Below are 19,476 nucleotides of genomic sequence, written 5' to 3'. Positions count from 1 at the left end.
CCTCCTGCCTCCACACCCTGAGCACTGGGATTGCAGGTCTGTGGTCACATGCTGCCTATATTTGTCTTTTTTCTTCTCTCTGTTTTCCTGTCACAGCACTGAGGATTGAACCCATAGCCGAGTGCATGCTAGGCAGGCACTCTACCACCAAGCTGCATTCCAGCTCTTATTTTTCTGTTTTGGAAAGATGAGAATTGCTGGTACATTCAGCTTTCTTTAAAATAGCCTATGTTAGCTGGATGTGTGACACACACCTCTAATCTCAATATTCGGGAGGCAGAGGCAGGCAGATCCCTCCCTGGTCTTTTCAAGACCATCCTGGTCTCAGGACAAGTTCCAGGTCAGCCAGGACTACACAGAGAAAGCCTGTCTCAAGAAAACACCACCAACATCACCAATAAAATACTGTGTTCCATGCTGCTCATTTTCAGTCTGTGTGACCCCTGGCTTTGAATAGAGAAGTCTACTTTACCCTTGTGTCATGCTTTAGGTTATGAAGTTTGGTAGATGGCCCTTTTTAAGAAAGAGGGAAAGAAAATTGATAGTCTGGACTGGTGAGGTCAGGTAGGTAAAGCATGATGCCAATAAGATGCAGAGTACCAGCTTGATCTCTGTATGGGCTAATTAGCATAGCACTCAATGCCATCTCCCACAGTTCCAGAGTGCAGCACTAACCTCCTGCTACTCTGATCTGCATACAGGCATCATCCCTGTCGACTGGAGAGTGAGGCATGTAGAGTCTCCAGTCCTATTGAGTAGATCTTGAACTGATCAGGATGCTTGGTGTTTCATACACAGTTGAGTTTGCAGAGCCCTGCACCTACCTGTGGCCAGCTTGCTATGCAAGGAGTGCTGTGCTGTGACGTGGCCCAGAGACCAGTGTGTGCATGGGGCGGTGTTAGTGCCATGTTCCAGTGTACAGAAGAGTATTTGAATGAGCGGACTGTGACTGTGTGTCCCATATGCTGTTTTGTGTGTTGTTTCTGCCTGCACCCACCAGCCCTACTTTATTTTATCTTAAAGAGAAGCAACATTGAATAACAGCTTGATGAGGCTGAGGGAGCAGATTGTAAAGGCCAACCTGCTGGTGCGAGAAGCTAGTTACATTGCAGAGGAGCTGGATAAAAGAACTGAGTATAAAGTTACCCTGCAGATTCCAGCTTCCAGCCTGGATGCCAACAGGAAGGTAAGGCATGGCAGAAATGCCAATGCTGAGGTTGCACTGGGCTCTGCCACTCAGTGATTGGATCAGTGGGGAGTTCATCCCTTCTCATTTCCTGAGTGTATGTGTCTGTGTGTCTGTGTGTGTGCATGCTTGTGTGACTGTTAGCCACTAGGCCTGTATTCCTTGCTTCCCTTGGACCTATCGTTTCTTCCCATTCATCTTCCTTTCTTCAGACCTGCTTTATTGTTGTTGTTTGAGACAAGGCCTCAAATTCAAGGCAAGTCTCCTGCCTCAGCCTCCCAAGTTCTGAGGTATGGGTATGAGCTTCTTGGATTTTTGGATTATATCTTGTGGTTATAATAGTTTAGGCTGGCTTTGAACTCTCTACCTTCTTTCCTCAGCCTCCTGAGTGTGGGATTATAAGCATGCACCACCACACCTGGAAACATTGCTGTTCTAGAACGAGTGATTCAGTGGCACTTCGTACATATGCACTGTTGTGCAACCACTGGCTTGGCCTGGTTCTCTGCCCTGTCAGTTGTTTTAAGTAGGAAACTGATTGTGTTTTTTGCCCTCAAATTAGTGCCTGGGGTACCCTAGATAATTTATTCTTGTAAGCATTCCATGTGGCTACTCTTTTAAAAGTCTACTTTTTAAGCATAAGATAGTATTGATTTAAACAAATGAAAAATCACAGTTTTGGGGGCTGGCAGATGGCTCACGGGGTAAATGTGCCTGCCACTGAGCTTGATGATCTGAGTTTGATCCCCAGGACCCTCATGTTGGAAGGAGACTGCCAACTCCTGAAAGGTGACCTCTGACCTCCTCGTGTGCCACACACACACACACACACACACACACACACACACACACACACACACAAATATATATATATAAAAAACTCACACTTCTAAAGATAAATGTTTGTTAGACTAGAATGGTGGCACACTCCTGTAATCCCAGCCTTTAAGACAGTGATTTTCAATCTTTCTAATGCTGCGATCCTTTAATACAGTTCCTCATGTCGCAGTGAGGGATCCCAGCTATAAAATTACTTTTGTTGCTACTTCATAACTGTAATTTTGCTACTGTAATGAATCGTAATGTAAATACCTGTGCTTTTTTGATGGTCTTAGGTGACCCCTGTTTGTCCCACAAAGCAGTCACAATCCACAGGTTAAGAACTGCTTTAGGATGTAGAAACAGGAAGATCAGGAGTTTGGCCAGCCTGGGCTACACGAAACCTTGTCTCGAAAAAGAAAAAAAAAGTTACCTAACTGTCTCGGCTAACTTTGCCTTGTTGCCAACTCCGTCTCTGCAGCGAGGCTCTCTCCTCAGTGAACCTGCCATCCAGGTGAGGAGGAAAGGCAAAGGGAAGCAGATTTGGTCTTTGGAAAAGCTGGAAAACAGGCTTCTGGATATGCGAGACCTCTACCAGGAGTGGAAGGAGTGTGAGGAAGACAGTCCGGTGAGTCACTCCAGAGTTGCTAACCTGCTCGTCTGAGATGGGGCCACGTCCTAGCGAATCTGCTGGCTCAGGGACACTGAATGCTTTTCCAAAATCGTTGCTCTAATTTTAAAGTAAAGTTTATCTTAATTCCTAAGTTGTTGAGCTAAGTAAGAATTTTAATAATTGGTCATTTGCATGTTTCCTCTTTGAGTTCTAGCAGAATCTCCCCTTTCCGTCTGTTAGTGAGCGCATCTGTCTCAGGTTGTTCTGGGTCCTCCTAGAGGCAGGGAGCAGGCCGTCTCAGCACACTGCAGACAGCTGCCCCACGGTCCACGGTAGTCATCAGTGCACCCCAGTATTTGCACTGCTGGGAAGGGGTTTGAAGGCATTTTGATCCCAAAGTGCGTGCCCGAGACCTATGCTGGCGATGACTCCTCTGTTGCCAGGTTTCCTCGTTGGGTCAGCCATTAGTAGTACATGCTTAAAACAGAAATATACCCCGTGTATTTCGTTGTTGTTTTCGTCTAGACATTTGTTCTTTTGAGAGGGCTCCCTGGAGCCCAGCTTGTCTTCCTGCCTCAGCCTCCCGAGTGCCGGGATTATGGAGTGCACCACCACACCCTGCTCCTGTGTTTGCAGTGCTGCTGGCCCTGTTTCCACGTGGACTTCTTTTCTTCCTTATGCTTTTTTTTTATATTCATTTTTTCATATTGCCATCAATACAAATAGCTTTTTATGATTAGATGATAGTTTTGCTTAAATTTGCAAATTTTCTTCTGTATTCCTCTCCCTTTTTAACTTAGAAATAAGTGTAAAAAATGCAAAAAAAGATCTTCTCATTGCGCTGATTCTCAGCAGTGTGTTTAACTGTCTAGTAGGATCTTCCTGCCTAAAAGAACAGTGAAGAGGTTTAGTGGTCTCAGCTTTTTCCTTTCAGCTAGTCTGTGTATTTGTCTATTTCTGTGTCAGAACTTCTGCTTAAAGAAGCTCTCAGAGACTGAGACAGGATCTCTGTGAATTCAAAGCTAGTCTGGTCTATATAGTGCATTACAGCCAAAGCTACATAGTGAGACCCTGTTTCTAAAAAAAAAAAAAAGTAGGAGTCAGGATATAGTGGTAAAGTTATTGGTCAAATGAGTTTATTTTATGTGATTTTCTTTTTCTTTCGAGGTTGTATGTTTGAAATCTCTTTCAGGTCATCCGGTCCTACTTCAAGCGTGCTGACCCATTCTATGATGAGCAGGAAAATCACAGTCTAATTGGTGTGGCCAATGTCTTCCTGGAGACCCTGTTTTATGATGTGAAGTTACAGTATGCTGTGCCAATCATCAACCAGAAGGGAGAGGTTGGCTTTCACTCTGCCTCATTCTGCAGAGCAGTCAGGGGAACAGTGAATGGGTGGTGACAGGACACTTGTCATTTATCCCTCTGTTTTTAACCAGTCCTGACTAATGACCAGTGTTTGTGTTATGGATACCTTGTACTTCCAGGGGCTATAAGCAGGCTTCCCTTGTTTTGCTTCCCCTGCTTTATCAAGGAAGACAGGTCCTCGCAGGGAGAGAACTCAACTTGGAAACCAGTGTTTGTTTGGCCTCCTTCCTTCAGGTGGCGGGTCGACTGCATGTGGAGGTGATGCGGCTCAGTGGGGCCATCGGGGAGAGGATTGTAGGAGGCGACGATGCTACAGAGGTCAACTCTGAAAAGGAAGCCCAGGAGAACAGGCTGGTCTGCATGGTAAGCCCCAGACCCATCCTAGAAGGATGGGAGCATCTATGAGATTGTAGGTATTTACACACTAAACTTATTTTCCAACAATTGGTAAATGCCTGTCTTCAAAGAAGTCTCTTAGTGTTCAGTCTCTTAGAGATTATGTTTTATCATACTTCTGGAGAGACTCACTCAGCACTTCCAGCACTTTCTCTCTGTGGCCTTGGACAAGTCACCTCTCTTCTCTGCCACTCAGCAATCAGGGTGGGTGAGCCTGCTTGCATGTCCTGCTCTGTGGAGCAGCCCAGAATTCCCGTATGGGTTTTCTACTTCCGGAGCTTCTGAGTTGTAATGAAAATGAATGTTGGCCTCTCTGCGGCCCTGTCCCCCAGCTGCTGCCAGTTTCAGCCTGCCCAGCCTCTGTGTGATGCTCCCTGGTTACCCCGTGTCTTTGCTTTTGCTGTTGCAGCCCAACGGTTCCCGCCCTTTCTGTCTGATCTCGCTGTGTGTGCTGTTCGTGGCACACTGTGAGCGTTCCCTCGCAGACCTAGGTCAGGCACCAGGGTAGAGATGGAAACGCCAGTTCCACTGTCTGGTGGCTAGGGGTATGCGGGTGTGAGCAGACGTCTCTAGCGTATGGTCCGTTGCTGATCTTAGAGCTGGCACCAGCTGTCCAGGCACACAGGGAAGTGGTGGTTCAGATGGTAGGCTCTGAGGGAGATTCTGGGAGGCTGAGACTGCAGGAGAGGATGTCAGCTGCAGTCAGATCTGCAGCTGCTGAGGTGTTTCCGTGCGGGAGTGGAATGGAGGGCTGTGCGCTCCTCCCTCCCCCTGTATGGTACAGTCCTTGCCTGAATCTCCAGTGCCCCCTAGTGGACCAGTGCTGCTAATGGCTCAGCTCCTGGCAGGATTTTGATGACAGGAGACCAGCAGACCTGGAGTGCTTAAAAGAGATGATTAAAAGACAGTGAAGAAGCCGGGCGGTGGTGGCGCACGCCTTTAATCCCAGCACTCGGGAGGCAGAGCCAGGCGGATCTCTGTGAGTTCGAGGCCAGCCTGGGCTACCAAGTGAGTTCCAGGAAAGGCGCAAAACTACACAGAGAAACCCTGTCTCGAAAAACCAAAAAAAAAAAAAAAAAAAAAAAAAAAAAAAGACAGTGAAGAAGCCTAGCGCAGGCTCTTGGTTCCTAACTCGTCCTAGGTCAGGCTTCCTCCTCAGGAAGTATTTGCAGAATTGAAGATGTTGGAAGGAGTGAGTTACACACAGCCGTAGGTGGGGGGCTAGTGCTGCCTGCCGAGAGCGGGCTGCTTTCCGCAGCGTCCCCATGACGAGGCCTGCAGTGCTCCTCATGGGGACGCTGCGGAAAGGAGCTGCTGCAGTGGGAGGGGCACTTCTTAACTCGCTGACGGCCTCACTCTTGCTAATTTGTCCTTGACCTCAGAACCTCTTCCTGGGGCTCACATGCCGGGTTACCATTGGCATGTAGGCTTTCTGACTCCACGTGGCCCATTTCCGAGATGACAGACAATGATCGCCTCTCTGGAAGGTCAGCTTTCACAGTGTAAAATAATGAGAATGATGCCAGGTTGGGCTGGTGCACGCCTTTAATCCCAGAATTCAGGAGGCAGGGACGAGAGGACTGTGAGTTCAAGGACAACCTGGTCTACATAGTAAGTTCCAGGACAGCCAGGGCAACACAGAGAAACCTTGTCTCAAAACAAAACAAAACAAAACAAAACAAAACAAAACACAAAAGCCACAAAACAAAAAACAAAAAAACCCAAAAAAGAAAAGAATAACAACAAAACTAGAATGACGTGTCTGAGATAACATGGCTTTTTAAAAAATGACAAAATATGTTAAGATTTAGTGGAAGATACCAAGCATGAAAGCAGTAAGGAAAGTGTACTCAGTCCCCACCTACCCTGCTCCACAGTGTCCTGACAGCCTAGCATGGCTCAGTCACGCACTTCATGCTGACACTTCCCTTAGGAGTAGCTTTATGATAGACACCCAGGCATCATATTTCATCTGGAAGCAGTATGTGTCTCCAAAAAAAGAATCAAAATAGTAACTCCTTAAGGTCATAAACTATATAATCAGCCTTCTTAAGTGTCTGTGGTGATATATTGTGCACCCTAATAAAATTTGCTTGAAGATCAGAGAACAGAATGAACCACTAGATTAAACATAGATGCCAGGCCGTGGTGGCACATGCCTTTAATCCTAGCACTCGGAAGGTCAGTTCAAAGCCACCCTGGACTACATAAGATTGCCTCAGTCTAGGAGAGAAACAGAGTCAGGCAGTGGTGGCACATGCCTTTAATCCTAGCACTTGAGATCTCATGCCTCTGTTTGAGAAGCACACATACCTTTAATTCCAGCACTAGGAAGGAAGTGACATGGCTGGGCGGAGAAAGATATATATGGCACGAGGAGACAAGAACTAAAGCTTTTTCACCTGAAGCCCTTATGGCAGAAGCCCTTTTTGCCTTGGCCTCTCAGCTGAGGACTCAGAGGCTTTGAGTCAGAGGGTTCGTGGAGTTGGTGAGGTGAGACGTGGCTGTGGCTTGTTCCTTTGTCTCTCTGATCTTTCAACATTTACCCCAATATCTGGCTCCAGGTTTTTATTAAAAGACCTTTTAGAACTTGAGCAACAGGTGTCTTTGTCAGTGTCACCCAAATTTCTTTCTTTTTTTTTCCTTTGAGACAGGGTTTCTTTGTGTAGCTTTGGTGTCCGTCCTGGATGTCACTCTGTAAACCAGGCTGGCCTCAAACTCACAGAGACCCGCCTGCCTCTGTCTCCCGAGTGCTGGATTAAAGGCTACCCCCAGGTTTTTTTTTGTTTTGTTTTGTTTTTTATCTCTAGATTCTGCACTCTTTCTCACCTTGAAATTTGTTTGGTTTTGAACCTGTATGTTGCCCTACTGATCTGTTGGTTGTCATTGTGTGCTCAGGTTGTGTGTCATTGTGTCATTGGAGGTCAGCAGCAAACCAATGCACCATGTAATAGGAAAGCAAGAGTATGTTAAAATTATTGGTTATAATTGATTATTTCATGTCATAATGAACTCTTAGACTTAACATATGTGTCTTTTAATCCTGGGTATTCATGACTTGTATCAAATCTCCAGTGTTCCCAATTTGAGTAGTGGCAGCTTCTTCAGTTGACTCTTGAGTCCTGTAGACATGAACCTGACCCTCATTGACTGGTAGCTTTTGGATATGGTAGACATTTCCTTTTCCGGACTCAGAACCCACCACTTCTTAAGAAGCAGTGTTCATTTAAGTGGGACAGACTTCTTAGAGACCATGCCCTCGCTGTGGGAGCCCCTTGTGTAAAAGACAAGAGCAGGCAACACACCACAGTGAGTGAAGGTCCTGTGGAAAGTCAAACCAGGGGAAATCACTGGCTGTGATTCATTTTTCCATAGTGAAAGAGTATGCCCTTATTCATATTTTCAGAAACATTAAACTAAAAGCCCCAAATAACATTGATTCCTGCAAATACACTTTGGCTCTTTCGTATTGAGCTGAAAGTTGAGTGCTATCCTGACACCTTGTGGTCATTTCAATTTTTGTAGCTAAATTTTAAAAACAACAGCAATGAAAAACTCCAAACAGCCTATGTTCTTGGTGTGTTTATTGATTGTTCCTGTTGCTCTTCATTCCTGAAAAAGTTAATTCTCAGAAGTTCCTGCAGAGGGCAGGTCAGCAAATCCCATCTTGTTTCTTGTTTATTTCAGCCTTAGATTGAGATTCATTTCTGTAGGAATGCAATGGCTTTCAGATGGAATTCTGTCACAATCAGTACTTGTGCAACATTTGCTCAGCAGGGCCTGGCCTGGCTGTCATTCACCTCGTTTTATTGATGTGGCTGGCCTCACCTGTGTGAGGGTAGGCATAAATCCTCCCCTCTCTGCCAGGAGAACGCTAAGCTTAAGACTAATTTACACCAGCACATAGGCTAGCAAGTGGCCAGGATTCTTTTAGATCTGTGTAATGCCAAGACTTTTAATCATCCCCCACAGCACATTGCCTCGTTTGAGGTATATAATAAACATTTTTTTTTTTTTTTGATTTTTCGAGACAGGGTTTCTCTATGTAGCTTTGCGCCTTTCCTGGAACTCACTTGGTAGCCCAGGCTGGCCTCGAACTCACAGAGATCCGCCTGCCTCTGCCTCCCAAGTGCTGGGATTAAAGGCGTGCGCCACCACCGCCCGGCTTATAATAAACATTTTAAACATGTAGAGAAAAGAACTTGGAAAAACTTTCCTGTAAAATGGTCAGTCAGTATTTGATGTGGAGAGAGAAAACACATCAGCTTTTCAGAGCCTTGCTGCCTGGGTGGTCCAGGCTCATTGACATCTCAGGAAGAAATGGCATAAAATGAAGTCGCTGTTTGTTGCTGACCTGTGTTGTACACGTTACACAGGAAATCTGCTTTGCATAATTGTGTGTATCCTCAGGGTCCCTGAATGCCACGCTTATAGCTGAGCTTGTTGAGCCATGAGAACTTACACCGCATAGTCCAATTTATTCTCATTAAATTTATTTACTAGATACAGAGTGAATCAGACAACTTAGGGAAAGAGAGCAGCTGGATTGTATAATTTGTGGTGAATTCAATTGTGTGAAAGTCATCCTGCTCATACAGGGTTCTCTAGAGGAACAGAACTTATAGAATGAATGGATGGGTGGATGGATGGATGAATGAATCTGTATTTGTCTGTCTGTCTGTCAGTCATTTAAAGGGGATTTATTAGAATGGCTTGCAGGTTGTGGTCCTGCAATGACTGCCTATGAATGGGAGATCCAAGAATCCAGTAGTTGTTCAGATATCTCAGATGGTCTTCAGGATAGTATACAGCAGAATCCTGAAGAAAGAGGCTCTAGTGTCACAGCAGGAATGGACTTGATAGGAAGAGTGAGCAAGCAGGCAAGAGAGCAAGCTTCCTTCCATATCCTTCACATAGACTGCCAGCAGGAGGCGTGGCCCAGATTAAAGGTTGATCTTTCCACCTTAAAAGATCTGGATTAAAGGTAGATCTTCCCACCTCAAAGACCCAGAAGTGGGTCTTCCCATTTCAAATGATTTAATTAAGAAAAAAATTGTGGAGCTGGAGTTCCAGAGGATCCGGGTTCAATTCTCAGCACTCACATGGCAGCTTACAACTGCCTATAACTCCAGTTCCAGGAGATCTGGCACCTGCATACGTCAGACATACATCTAGGCAAAACACTAATACATATAAATAAAAATAAATTAATTAAAAAAATTCATCACAGGTATACCCAGCTTTTTGGGTTTTAGTTAAATCCAGGTGTAGTCAAGTTGACAACCAGCAATAGTCATCACACATACCATGCAGTTTAATGAATAATTCTAGGATTTATTTCCTAATTGTGTGGTTTTAACACCATCACAAGCTATCACAGAAACTCCAAATTGAAATCCAAATGCTGCTGCAAAAAGTATGAAGAATGTTTGGCTGCTTTAAGATCTGGTAGGGGCAGCTGGAGGGATGGCTCAGTGGTTGAGGGTCTGAGTTTTGTTTCCACCATCCACTTGTAGCAGCTCACAACTGCTTGTAACTCCAAGGGGTCTGATGGCTTCTTCTGAGGGCGCCTGCACATACATCATGCTCATTGATACAGTCATACAGACCTGTATATAAATATATATAGATAAATGGGGCTCGAGAGATGGTTCATGGTTAGGAGTACTTGCTTCTTTTGTAAAGAACTGGAGGTAAGTTCCTAGCACCAGGTCAGGCAGCTCATGACTTCCTATAACTCCAGCAGGGAATCAGACACCCTTGTTTGGACTCTATAAGAACCTGTATTCACAGGCATATACCCCCACACAATACACACATTCATATAGTTAAAAAAATACTAAAAACAATTTTTATTTATTTATTTATTTTGCTTTTTTTGAAATGGGGTTTCTCCATGTAGTTTTGAAGCTTGTCCTGGATCTTGCTCTGTAGACCAGGCGGCCTTGAACTCACAGAGATCCACTTGGCTCTGCCTCCCGAGTGCTGGGATTAAAGGTGTGCGCCACCGCTGCCCGGCAACAATTTTTTTTTTAAAGACTCTGTTGCAGGCATTTTCTCTGGGGCATTGGTCCTACTGGGCATGTGCTTCTGACCATCCTTTGTAATCACAAACTCCTGGGTCCTCATCCAGAGCTTCCTTTGGGTGTTTGCCATTACTCTCAGGGGAAGGTATTGGGGCAAATGTCAGTGCAGAAAACAGCAACTCTGTACTCTGCACCTCCTCCATTCTCCCCTCCAGACAAGATGGTCAAATGCAATACCCAGTGAAGTTCTCAAGTAGGAATAAAATAAAAATAAAGTAATAGGATTGTAGCACGTAGAATTCTCTTCCAGAGCTCAGTTCCTCCGTATTCTTGAGATAACTGAGTGAATCCCACCCTTTCCTGAAGATCTGCTGCTCATTGACTCAGACACAGTTCTGTGCTTTGCTCATTGTGCTAAACACCTTTGTGCTTTCCTTACAAAATGCTGGGTGATGTTGATTTCCAGAACCTTCTGGAAATGATGATGGTATCCTACATTCTGACAAACTAGGATTCAGATGCTCTTGTCAGTCTAAGTGCTGCCCAGCACCTACCTGGGTATCTGGTCATTCTTACCCTGTGTCAGGCCTGTATGCTAGTCCTGGGCCAACACCAAATGACACAGTCTAAAGTAGGTGCATGTTTGGTGACAGAGCCGGCGGCACCCCCCCCCCCCCCCCGGTCTCTGCATTAAGCACTCCTTGGATCCTGCTGGTCGAGACAGATGGAGCCTTCTTTCCCTTCAGGTTAAAATACTCCAGGCCACAGGGTTGCCGCAGCATCTGTGCCACTTTGTGTTCTGCAAGTACGACTTCTGGGATCAGCAGGAGCCAGTGACCGTCGCCCCCGAAGTGGATACCTCTTCGTCCCCCACCAGCAAGGAGCCACAGTGTATGGTTGTGTTCGATCATTGCAGTGTGAGTCCCTTCTCGGTCTCTCAGTGTCTAAGTCATTCATGTAAACACAGCTAAGGAGTGAGTGCATGCTGCTGCATCTCTGGATGATCGGGCCGCTATTTGTCTTGGAGTATTCTGTAGTCCTAGACCAAAGGGTTAGTTCATTCAGCATATCCAGAATCGAGAGTTAACTTCTGTACAAAGGAAAACAAGCTGTGTACATGTATACGTGAGCACTCTTTTCCAGAGGGAGCCTGTGTTTTATAAAAAGGAAACTAGTGTTTTAGTGAACCTGAAGGTAACAAGACCAGAGACCACCCTGCTGGGCACCCCGTGTTCTGCCCTGTTGATTGCTCACTCTTCCCACAGGTCCTGACCGGTTATCACTAACGATGATATTTTTGTGGGCTGAATAAACTCAAAGTAGTGACCGTCACTTCCTTTGGCTGGTGACCATCAGGGCTTGGACTGGCTTTTGCTATTTACCCTACACTTGACCCCCAACAAAAATGAAAAGAGGCTCCTAAAATACTGCTAACAAAATAATTTGCTATTCTTATAGATTAGTCTTTCAAAATGAGAAGTTTTAAAGTCATGACTATGTTTATGTATTTTTAATTTTAAAAGATTATTATTTTTTTAGATCAGTGTGTTTCTTTGTGGGTGTGTGCACATGAGTACAGGGACCCACAGAGACCAGAGATATCAGTCCCCTGGATCTGGTATTATAGGTAGTTGGGAGTCACCAGGTGTGGGTCCTAGAAAAGCAGTGCTCGGTCTCATGCACAGAGCCATCTCTCCAGCCCGCTTCAGTACCATGCTGTGTTTGAAAGCAAGAGTGTTAGTTTGTGTGCACATCACTGTTGGTATTCAATGGCCATTCTGTTCTATGAGGAAAGTGGCCTTTGTCTCTGTCTTTCCTCTCCGATATCATGAAGGATGTGAAGCCTGGCTTAAGTGGTCGAAAGACCAAGGCAGTGTGTGCTGTTCCGCAATGAGCTGTTGTGTTTCAGGAGTTCAATGTGAACATCACAGAAGACTTCATTGAGTATCTCTCAGATGGGGCCCTGGCCATTGAAGTATATGGACATAAAATGAATGATCCTCGGAAAAACCCAGCCCTGTGGGATTTGGGAATCATCCAAGCAAAAACAAGGAGTCTTCGGGACAGGTGAGTTTTTGGTATTCACTGGATTCCCATTTCTAGTTTTAGAAAAATTGCAGGAGATGACTGTCACTTATTTATAAATCATTTTTCTTTCCCTTGTGTATGTGTGGTGTGTACATGTGTGTATACGTACTTGCATGAGTGGAGTGTGGGTGTGTGCTAGCCTGTGGGGGTCAAAATTGACATGGGGAGTTTTCCTCAGTCACTCTCCACCTTATTCATTGAGGCACAAGGTCGTCCCTCATTCAAAACCGGGGCTCACCAGCAGGGCTAAGCTGGCTAGCCAGCCCGCTTCAAGGATCCGGTGTGTCCGCATGTTCAGAGCTGGAACTACAGGCAGGCATTGGTTCACCAGCGTTGATGTTTGTTCTGGAGCTCTAGACTCTGGTGGGGCTCATGCTTGAACTCTTGAGCCATCACTGGTATAAACGAATGGCCACCTCCTGAGCACCACCAGGTTTGTCTCGAGGGCGTTAGTCTCCCAGTACAATTTCCTTAGAGCAGCGAACTGTAGAGAATGATGGAAAAAGCACATGGGTGTTTAAGAAGCAACAGTGAAGTGAAGTGTAAGAGAAAGGTCATTTACCACAGTGAGTTTTTCTGATTAACCAGCTGTGGAGAGATGGATGGCAATCTGCTGTAGCATTCATGTTGACCCTGCCTCTAGCTCATAGCTGTTTGTTGGTGGTGGTTGCCTGTTTGATTTTGTGCTGCTGGGGTTTGAACCCAGGGCCTCACACATGCTAGGCAAGCACTGCACAGTTCAGCACCCCTAACCCTTTCCAGTTTTGAGTATGTCAGTGATGGGAGGAAGGGAGGCACTTGATAACATGAAAGAGTTAAAAGGGAATGACTGAAGAGGGGATGTTTTTACTTCCATCTAATTGTAGATGAGAAACAGATTTTCTCTTTTTATCAAATCCTAAATTAGAAGGTGAGACTTATTTTCTGCATTTTCTTACTTATCTGAGAGCACATCCTCCTCAAGTCACAGATGACACCTTCCTCTGAGAAGAGCATCCTGTGCCTGGCTTCTGTGTACTGACTAGAATATGTCAGTCATTGGATAGTCATTTTCAAATGCATTTGTCATTACCCGACCCCGTGAGTATGCTCTGTGCGTGCGCGTGTGCGTGAGTGTGTACATGCACACACTCATGTTCACAAGTTGTCTAGGCACATGTATGTATGCATGTAGAGGCCAGAGGTTGATGTAACATTTCTTCCTCAGTTGCTCTCCACTTTATATATCAAGGCAGGGTCTCTCTCTTGAACCCAGAGCTCCCCAGTTCAGCTAGTCTAGCTGTCCACCTTACTCTGGAGAGCCCTACGTTTGTGTATTCTGTTTACTGGGATTACTGGTGGGCCACTGCACCCACTGTTGATGTGGATTTGAACTCTGAGCCATTGTTCTACCCCACATTGTGATTTTTGAAACAAAATAAAAGTGCCTGTGATTAAGCTGTAGCTCAGTGCTGTGCTGAGCACAATGCTTAGCACATGAAGGCCACCTGGATTCAGTCCTCAAAAACCACAGCAGAAAACCAAGGAGCCATCCTGTATCTGATGCTGTGAATTTGACTTTCTGTTCATGTTGTTTGCCATTATGTGCTGTGCATTTTTTCCTAATCTGAAGATCGTTTCCCTGGGCTTCTCTGTTTACGGTCATTCTCACTGTTAAGTCAAACGTAAGATCCTAAGCTGTCTGCACTGAAGTAGAGGCATAGTTTGGGAGCTGCCGAGGTGGCTCCGTTGGTAGGGTGCTTAACCAGTGTGCATGAAGCCCTGGGTTTTGCTGCATAAACTGGTATGTTGGCACATCCCTGTAACCTCAGGAGGAGGAGGCAGGAAGACTGGAACTTAAAGGTTACCTTTGACTATGTATCGAGTTTGAGCACAGTCTCCTGTACATGAAACCCTGCCCCCTGGAAAGAGGTGTAACTTCCCAAGGACTGCATGTATTTCCTAGGTGGAGTGAAGTCACCAGGAAGTTGGAATTCTGGGTTCAGATCTTGGAACAGAATGAGAATGGTGAATACTGCCCCGTGGAAGTGATTGCCGCAAAAGATGTCTCAACAGGAGGGATCTTCCAGCTCCGGCAGGTACCAAGATTGTGATATCATAGTATATCCCTTGACACCAGAAGGCTTACAGTGGATTCCTTTGAACAGAATTCTTGACGATGATGATTAAATATACAATGGTCAAGCCCATTTCTTTGAAAAATTTAAATTTATTGGCATTTATTTATTGTATACGATTGTGGGTAGATGTGCTTGTAAAAGTCAGAGGACAGCTTGTGAGACTTTGCTTTCTTCTTTTTCCACATAGTTCTGGGGTTTGAATTCAGGTTGTTAGGCATGACAGCAAGCTTCTTTACTTACTTAACCATCTCATTGGCCCTTTTTTAATTTTTAACTTTTTCAACCCCATTTCTTATATTAAAATTATTTCCTATGTTATGTACATTTTCTTTTATTACCAAGAGTCTTGCTACTTACGATATTTTAAAAGTAGTTTCTAAAAAGGTTAAAGACAGCTTTTTTGAAGAACATTTTGTTACTTTGTATGTACCTGTTTGTGTGTGAGTTTATATGCCACAGGACACAGTGGAGGTCAGAGGACAATTTGCAGAAGTGGTTTTCTCTACTATTCATGTCCTGGGAATTGAACTCAGGTCATCAGTCTTGAAGCAAACACTTTTACTGGGTTGAAAAGAGAAGCTTTTAAAGAAAGCTCAAAGAGTGGGATGTAAGGCGACGTACCAAGCATTGTTTGTCCGCACCTGAACACGAGGAAAGCAGTTCAAAGTGGCAGAAAGGACTGCGTGTGCAGGGGCTGAGCTGCCAGGTCCCAGCTGTGTACTTGTGACTCCTTCACCTGGACTGTGGAGAGGAGGCTGGCACCAGGGGCGTGGGTTTGGGCGACAGTTAGGACAGTGCTGTATAAACCATTTGCTTGACACGTGGCAGGTGTTGAGTGTGTGTGGCTGAGGCCATGCAGCAGAGAGAGATGTGGACCAGTCACCACTTACTGGAGAGTGGCGATCTGTCAGTCTGTGTTTCTGATTGACAGTGACGGGGAGGGTCTCCACTCGTAATTTGCTTGGTTAGCAGAAAAGAAGTCTTCCTGATGACAGTTTCCTGCATCTGCTCACATACTGAGTGCTTATTCATACCAGTCCCCCACTCCCTCCCTCACACCTGCCCTTGCTGGCTCTTCCTCTTCCCTAGATTGTATCTTCTCCTGCTTTCATGTTACATGTATTCCAGAGAGTGGAAAATCTCAGGATAATTGGCACAAATAATTTGGAAATATTCTTTGTATCACACTTTACATCATTCCAAAATAGTAGGCTATTTTCTAGAGTTTCCATACTTTAAAATACAACACTAGGGGGCTGGAGAGATGGCTCAGTGATTAAGAATACTTTCTGCTCTGCCAATGGACTCCAAGTTTGGTTCCCAGCACCCAGGTCGCATGGCTCTCAATCACCTGTACCTCCAGCCCTAGGAGATCTGAGGCCCTTAACAGTCACATGGCATATATTCACAAACACACGCACATGTACATAAAATTTTTAAAAATCTTTAAAACCCTGTATTATTAGAACTGCTATCGAGATGAATGTTAAAAGTATTCAAAGAAGGGCTGGAGAGATGGCTCAGAGGTTAAGAGCACTGACTGTTCTTCCAGAGGTCCTGAGTTCAATTCCCAGCAACCACATGGTGGCTCACAACCATCTACAATGAGATATGGTGCCCTCTTCTGGCCTGCAGGCTGAACACTTACTGTATACATGATAAATAAAATCTTAAAAAAAAAAAAAGTATTCAAAGAAAAACATGAGAAAAGGTTGAAGGAAAGAGAATGTTTGCTTAAATATTTAAATTTCTAATTGTTCTAGAAGGTAGAAGCAAATGAGTTTTCTCAGATGCATTCATACATAAGTGAGAGACTTAGAGCCAAAGGAGAGACTTTTCAGCCACAGTGCCATGCAGAGACACAGTGCTGTGGAAACAGCACTGTGCTGTTGGGGGACACAGCTGAATTCTTTTTAGGGGGAAGGGGTAGGGGTTTTGAGACAGGGTTTCTCTGTGTAGCCTTGGCTGTCCTGGAACTTGCTCTGTAGAACAGACTGGCCTTGAACTTACTGAGATCCGCCTGCCGCTGCTTGAGTGCTGGGATTAAAGGCGTGTGCCACCACCGCCTCGAAATTCTTACCTTTAAAACCAGACTGAATGCTGACTTTGGTATCCTGCACTTTAATGTAGGCCGTAAAGTGACTGCTCAGGGCGCCACACTTTAAACAGTCGTCAGTGTTATGCATTTAATAGAGATCTGCTACTTTGTTCTTGACCATGCTTCCAAATTTCCTGTCCATATGCTTGACTGCTGAATTCTGTGGCAAATGTTACTCAGTTTGAAGTTACTTAGCCCTAGAGCAAGCTTGACCAGTTTAAATTCCTATCTCACAGGGTTGATATCCTGTTTCATAAATTTTGGCTCTTTTGGAAATAATTTCTGGCTTAGCAGGGTGGAAATGAAGGCTCTCATAGTTACCTTATCAGAAAGTTGGTCTTTTTCTCTTTTAGTCAAGGCCTCCCCATGGAGCCCCAGAACGCTGTATAGACTATGCTGTCCTGGAACTCTATGTAGCCCAGGATAGCCTAGGACTCTATGCAGCCCAGGCTAGCCCTGAACTCACAGATCTCTGTGCCCATCTCCTGAGTGCTAAAGTTACAGTGTGCACCATCACACCTGGTTCAGTTGAACATTTTTTATTAGACACTGTTTACATTTCCTTTGCTTGTGAGTTTCCATTTACCTGTGTGTTCTGTCACATGCCAGCATTTGGCAGCAGAGCTAGGAGAATTGCCTTGAATTCAGGGTTAGGCCAGGGTACATACGTAGTGAAAACTATATCTGCCAGAGTTACAGAGCAAGCCCCTAGCTTTCATTAAACAAAACACACAAGTTTTCTTCTAGTTTCTTACTATTTGGGAATTATAAAAATTATGTTCATTTGGTCCTCTGTCTGTTTGAAGAAAAATACATTTTCCTGACGAGGTTTGAATTTGTGCTTTAGTATTTATTTAACAGTTATGAGATAGAGGAACATCTCACAAAGCAACTGCATTTCTTTTATCAGGCTGTAGGGGTCTCTCTAAACCAGAGTTTTGAAAGTCAGGAAACTGATATTTTTGTGTGTGTTCCCGAATCTCTCTGTGCTGCAGGGGCAGTCCCGGCGAGTTCAGGTCGAAGTGAAGTCTGTGCAGGAGTCGGGGACCTTACCACTGATGGAAGAGTGCATAGTGTCGGTCGGCATCGGGTGTGTGAAAGTTCGACCACTCAGGTCCCCCAAGACCCATGAGGCCTCCCATGTAAGTTTCTGTGCCTGTTTTGGAAAGACAGCAGTGGACCAGAATCTTTTGAGACATCGCTGCCCTAACCCCCTCTCTGCTGTTAGTGTCTTCTTCAGCGCACTGCCTTAACCAGAGGCTGGTGCTGTGTGTTGTCCTGGTGTGTGGTGAACTGAGAGTTAAAACCTCTCCGCCTGGCAAACCACCAAGCTAACAGTGATTAACTTCCTCCCGTGGCCCACCCCTCTCTAGAGCCCCCCACTGGCTGGTAAAGACTCTTTGCCAGCAGGTGTTTGATTTCCCCTGGTGTTGGGGGTTGTAAGCCCAGCGGGGAGAGCATTGTGCTGACTTGGAAAAGGTCAGGGGAGCCTCTTCACTTTCCTCCAGGAGCTCCTAGTCTTCCCAGCTTCCTGACAATGGAGGGCTGGAGTGAGGCTGGGTGGGCGGCCATGGTGTGATGTATCAACTACACAAGAAGACAGGAGCTGTGGGAGAAGCTTGTGCTTGTGTATGGAGCCTGATTTGTGGTAAATAATTGTTTTGGTTCTACATAATATGCTGTTTTCTTTTAGGAGGAAGAGGAGGACATGGACAGCTACCAGGTAATTGAGCACCTGTTGGCCTCATCAAATCAGCTTGATTCAAGTGCTTAATTACACAGGCCAGGATCTCTTCGCACTGCTACTTGATAATTAAACAATTCTGCTTTTCCCGAAAGTCAAACAAAGTATGGCATGCTGGGTATCATGGAAGGGGGCTGGAGAGCTAGGAAATCCTTTCCTAGTCAGGGCCTCTGCATTGGACTGTTTTACAACCACCTCCCAGATACCTTACCTGGGCTCACCTTGAACTGAGTCACCCACGGTTGGGGGGGAGGGGGGCCACATATGTGTGTGAAGCCAGGTCATCCTGAATGCCCACTTCCTTGACTTGTCTGTTAGGTTGGGGGGGGGGGTGTTTCTCCTGTCTTTTCTTTTCCTAATATGCCAGATTTTGTTTATGTCTGTGAAGTTGCATCTTGTTAGTCATCATTTAAGACTGCCCGGGCTCTTTGGAGCCTGATTATGTCATCCGCTGTAGTCACTCTCCTGGCTTTGCATCATCCTAATTTGATAGAAATGTCTGCCTTCCTATAAGTCACTGATAAAAAGAAAAGAAAACCACCTCATCATTCAGCTGGGGTTGAACTCAGCATGGAGTCTTCTTATAAATAGACATCACCCCATTCGTCACTGCTCTCTGGATGTGGTATTTGAGTCCTGTGGTGCCACTTAGAGTAGATGCACAGCATGTTTCTCCAGCTTGTCCACAGGAATGTCATAGGCTATTTGGTTAAGTGCCCTGGTGAAATCCAGATACTCGACATCTGCAGCATTCCTCTGAACCACCCAGCCCCCTAACCATGTTACTGAAGGAAATGAGGTCAGGTTGGCATGCTGGCAGGTGTTGAGTGGTGGAGTCCCGGCTGTCAGTCACGACCCCTGTCCTCTCGCCCACCACTACCTCCCAAATACACAAACTCAAGGAGGAGAAGCACTCACGTGCTGTCCTCCTGGGGAGGCTAGTGTGATACAATAGGAGGCAGTGGCTGGAGACTTGAAGGATTCTTCCTGTGGTTCTGAGGAGTAGAAGTTTGGGGCT

The 19,476-nt window shown here is 45.4% G+C and overlaps 1 protein-coding gene across 3 annotated transcripts in view; it reads left to right on the top strand.

Annotated features, from left to right (window-relative positions):
* Positions 1 to 19,476, top strand: part of Kif13b (kinesin family member 13B) — a 151,409-nt gene that overhangs the window by 90,036 nt on the left and 41,897 nt on the right. For all 3 annotated transcript variants that reach the window (XR_005092167.1, XM_028884144.2, XM_028884143.2), the window contains exons 18-26: positions 1,024 to 1,186; positions 2,487 to 2,633; positions 3,811 to 3,960; positions 4,221 to 4,349; positions 11,155 to 11,325; positions 12,318 to 12,475; positions 14,442 to 14,574; positions 17,710 to 17,856; positions 18,408 to 18,437. Coding sequence is in view for 2 of the 3 variants with exons in the window: in XM_028884144.2 (XP_028739977.1) it covers positions 1,024 to 1,186; positions 2,487 to 2,633; positions 3,811 to 3,960; positions 4,221 to 4,349; positions 11,155 to 11,325; positions 12,318 to 12,475; positions 14,442 to 14,574; positions 17,710 to 17,856; positions 18,408 to 18,437 (1,228 nt within the window). In the remaining variant the exon portion in view is untranslated. The remainder of the gene's footprint in view (positions 1 to 1,023; positions 1,187 to 2,486; positions 2,634 to 3,810; positions 3,961 to 4,220; positions 4,350 to 11,154; positions 11,326 to 12,317; positions 12,476 to 14,441; positions 14,575 to 17,709; positions 17,857 to 18,407; positions 18,438 to 19,476) is intronic.

This window comes from Peromyscus leucopus, chromosome 9, assembly GCF_004664715.2.
Source record: "Peromyscus leucopus breed LL Stock chromosome 9, UCI_PerLeu_2.1, whole genome shotgun sequence".
In the NCBI taxonomy this organism is placed as follows: Eukaryota; Metazoa; Chordata; class Mammalia; order Rodentia; family Cricetidae; genus Peromyscus; species Peromyscus leucopus.
Note: the sequence above shows the minus strand (reverse complement) of the source record. Positions and strands in the feature narration are given on the sequence as shown.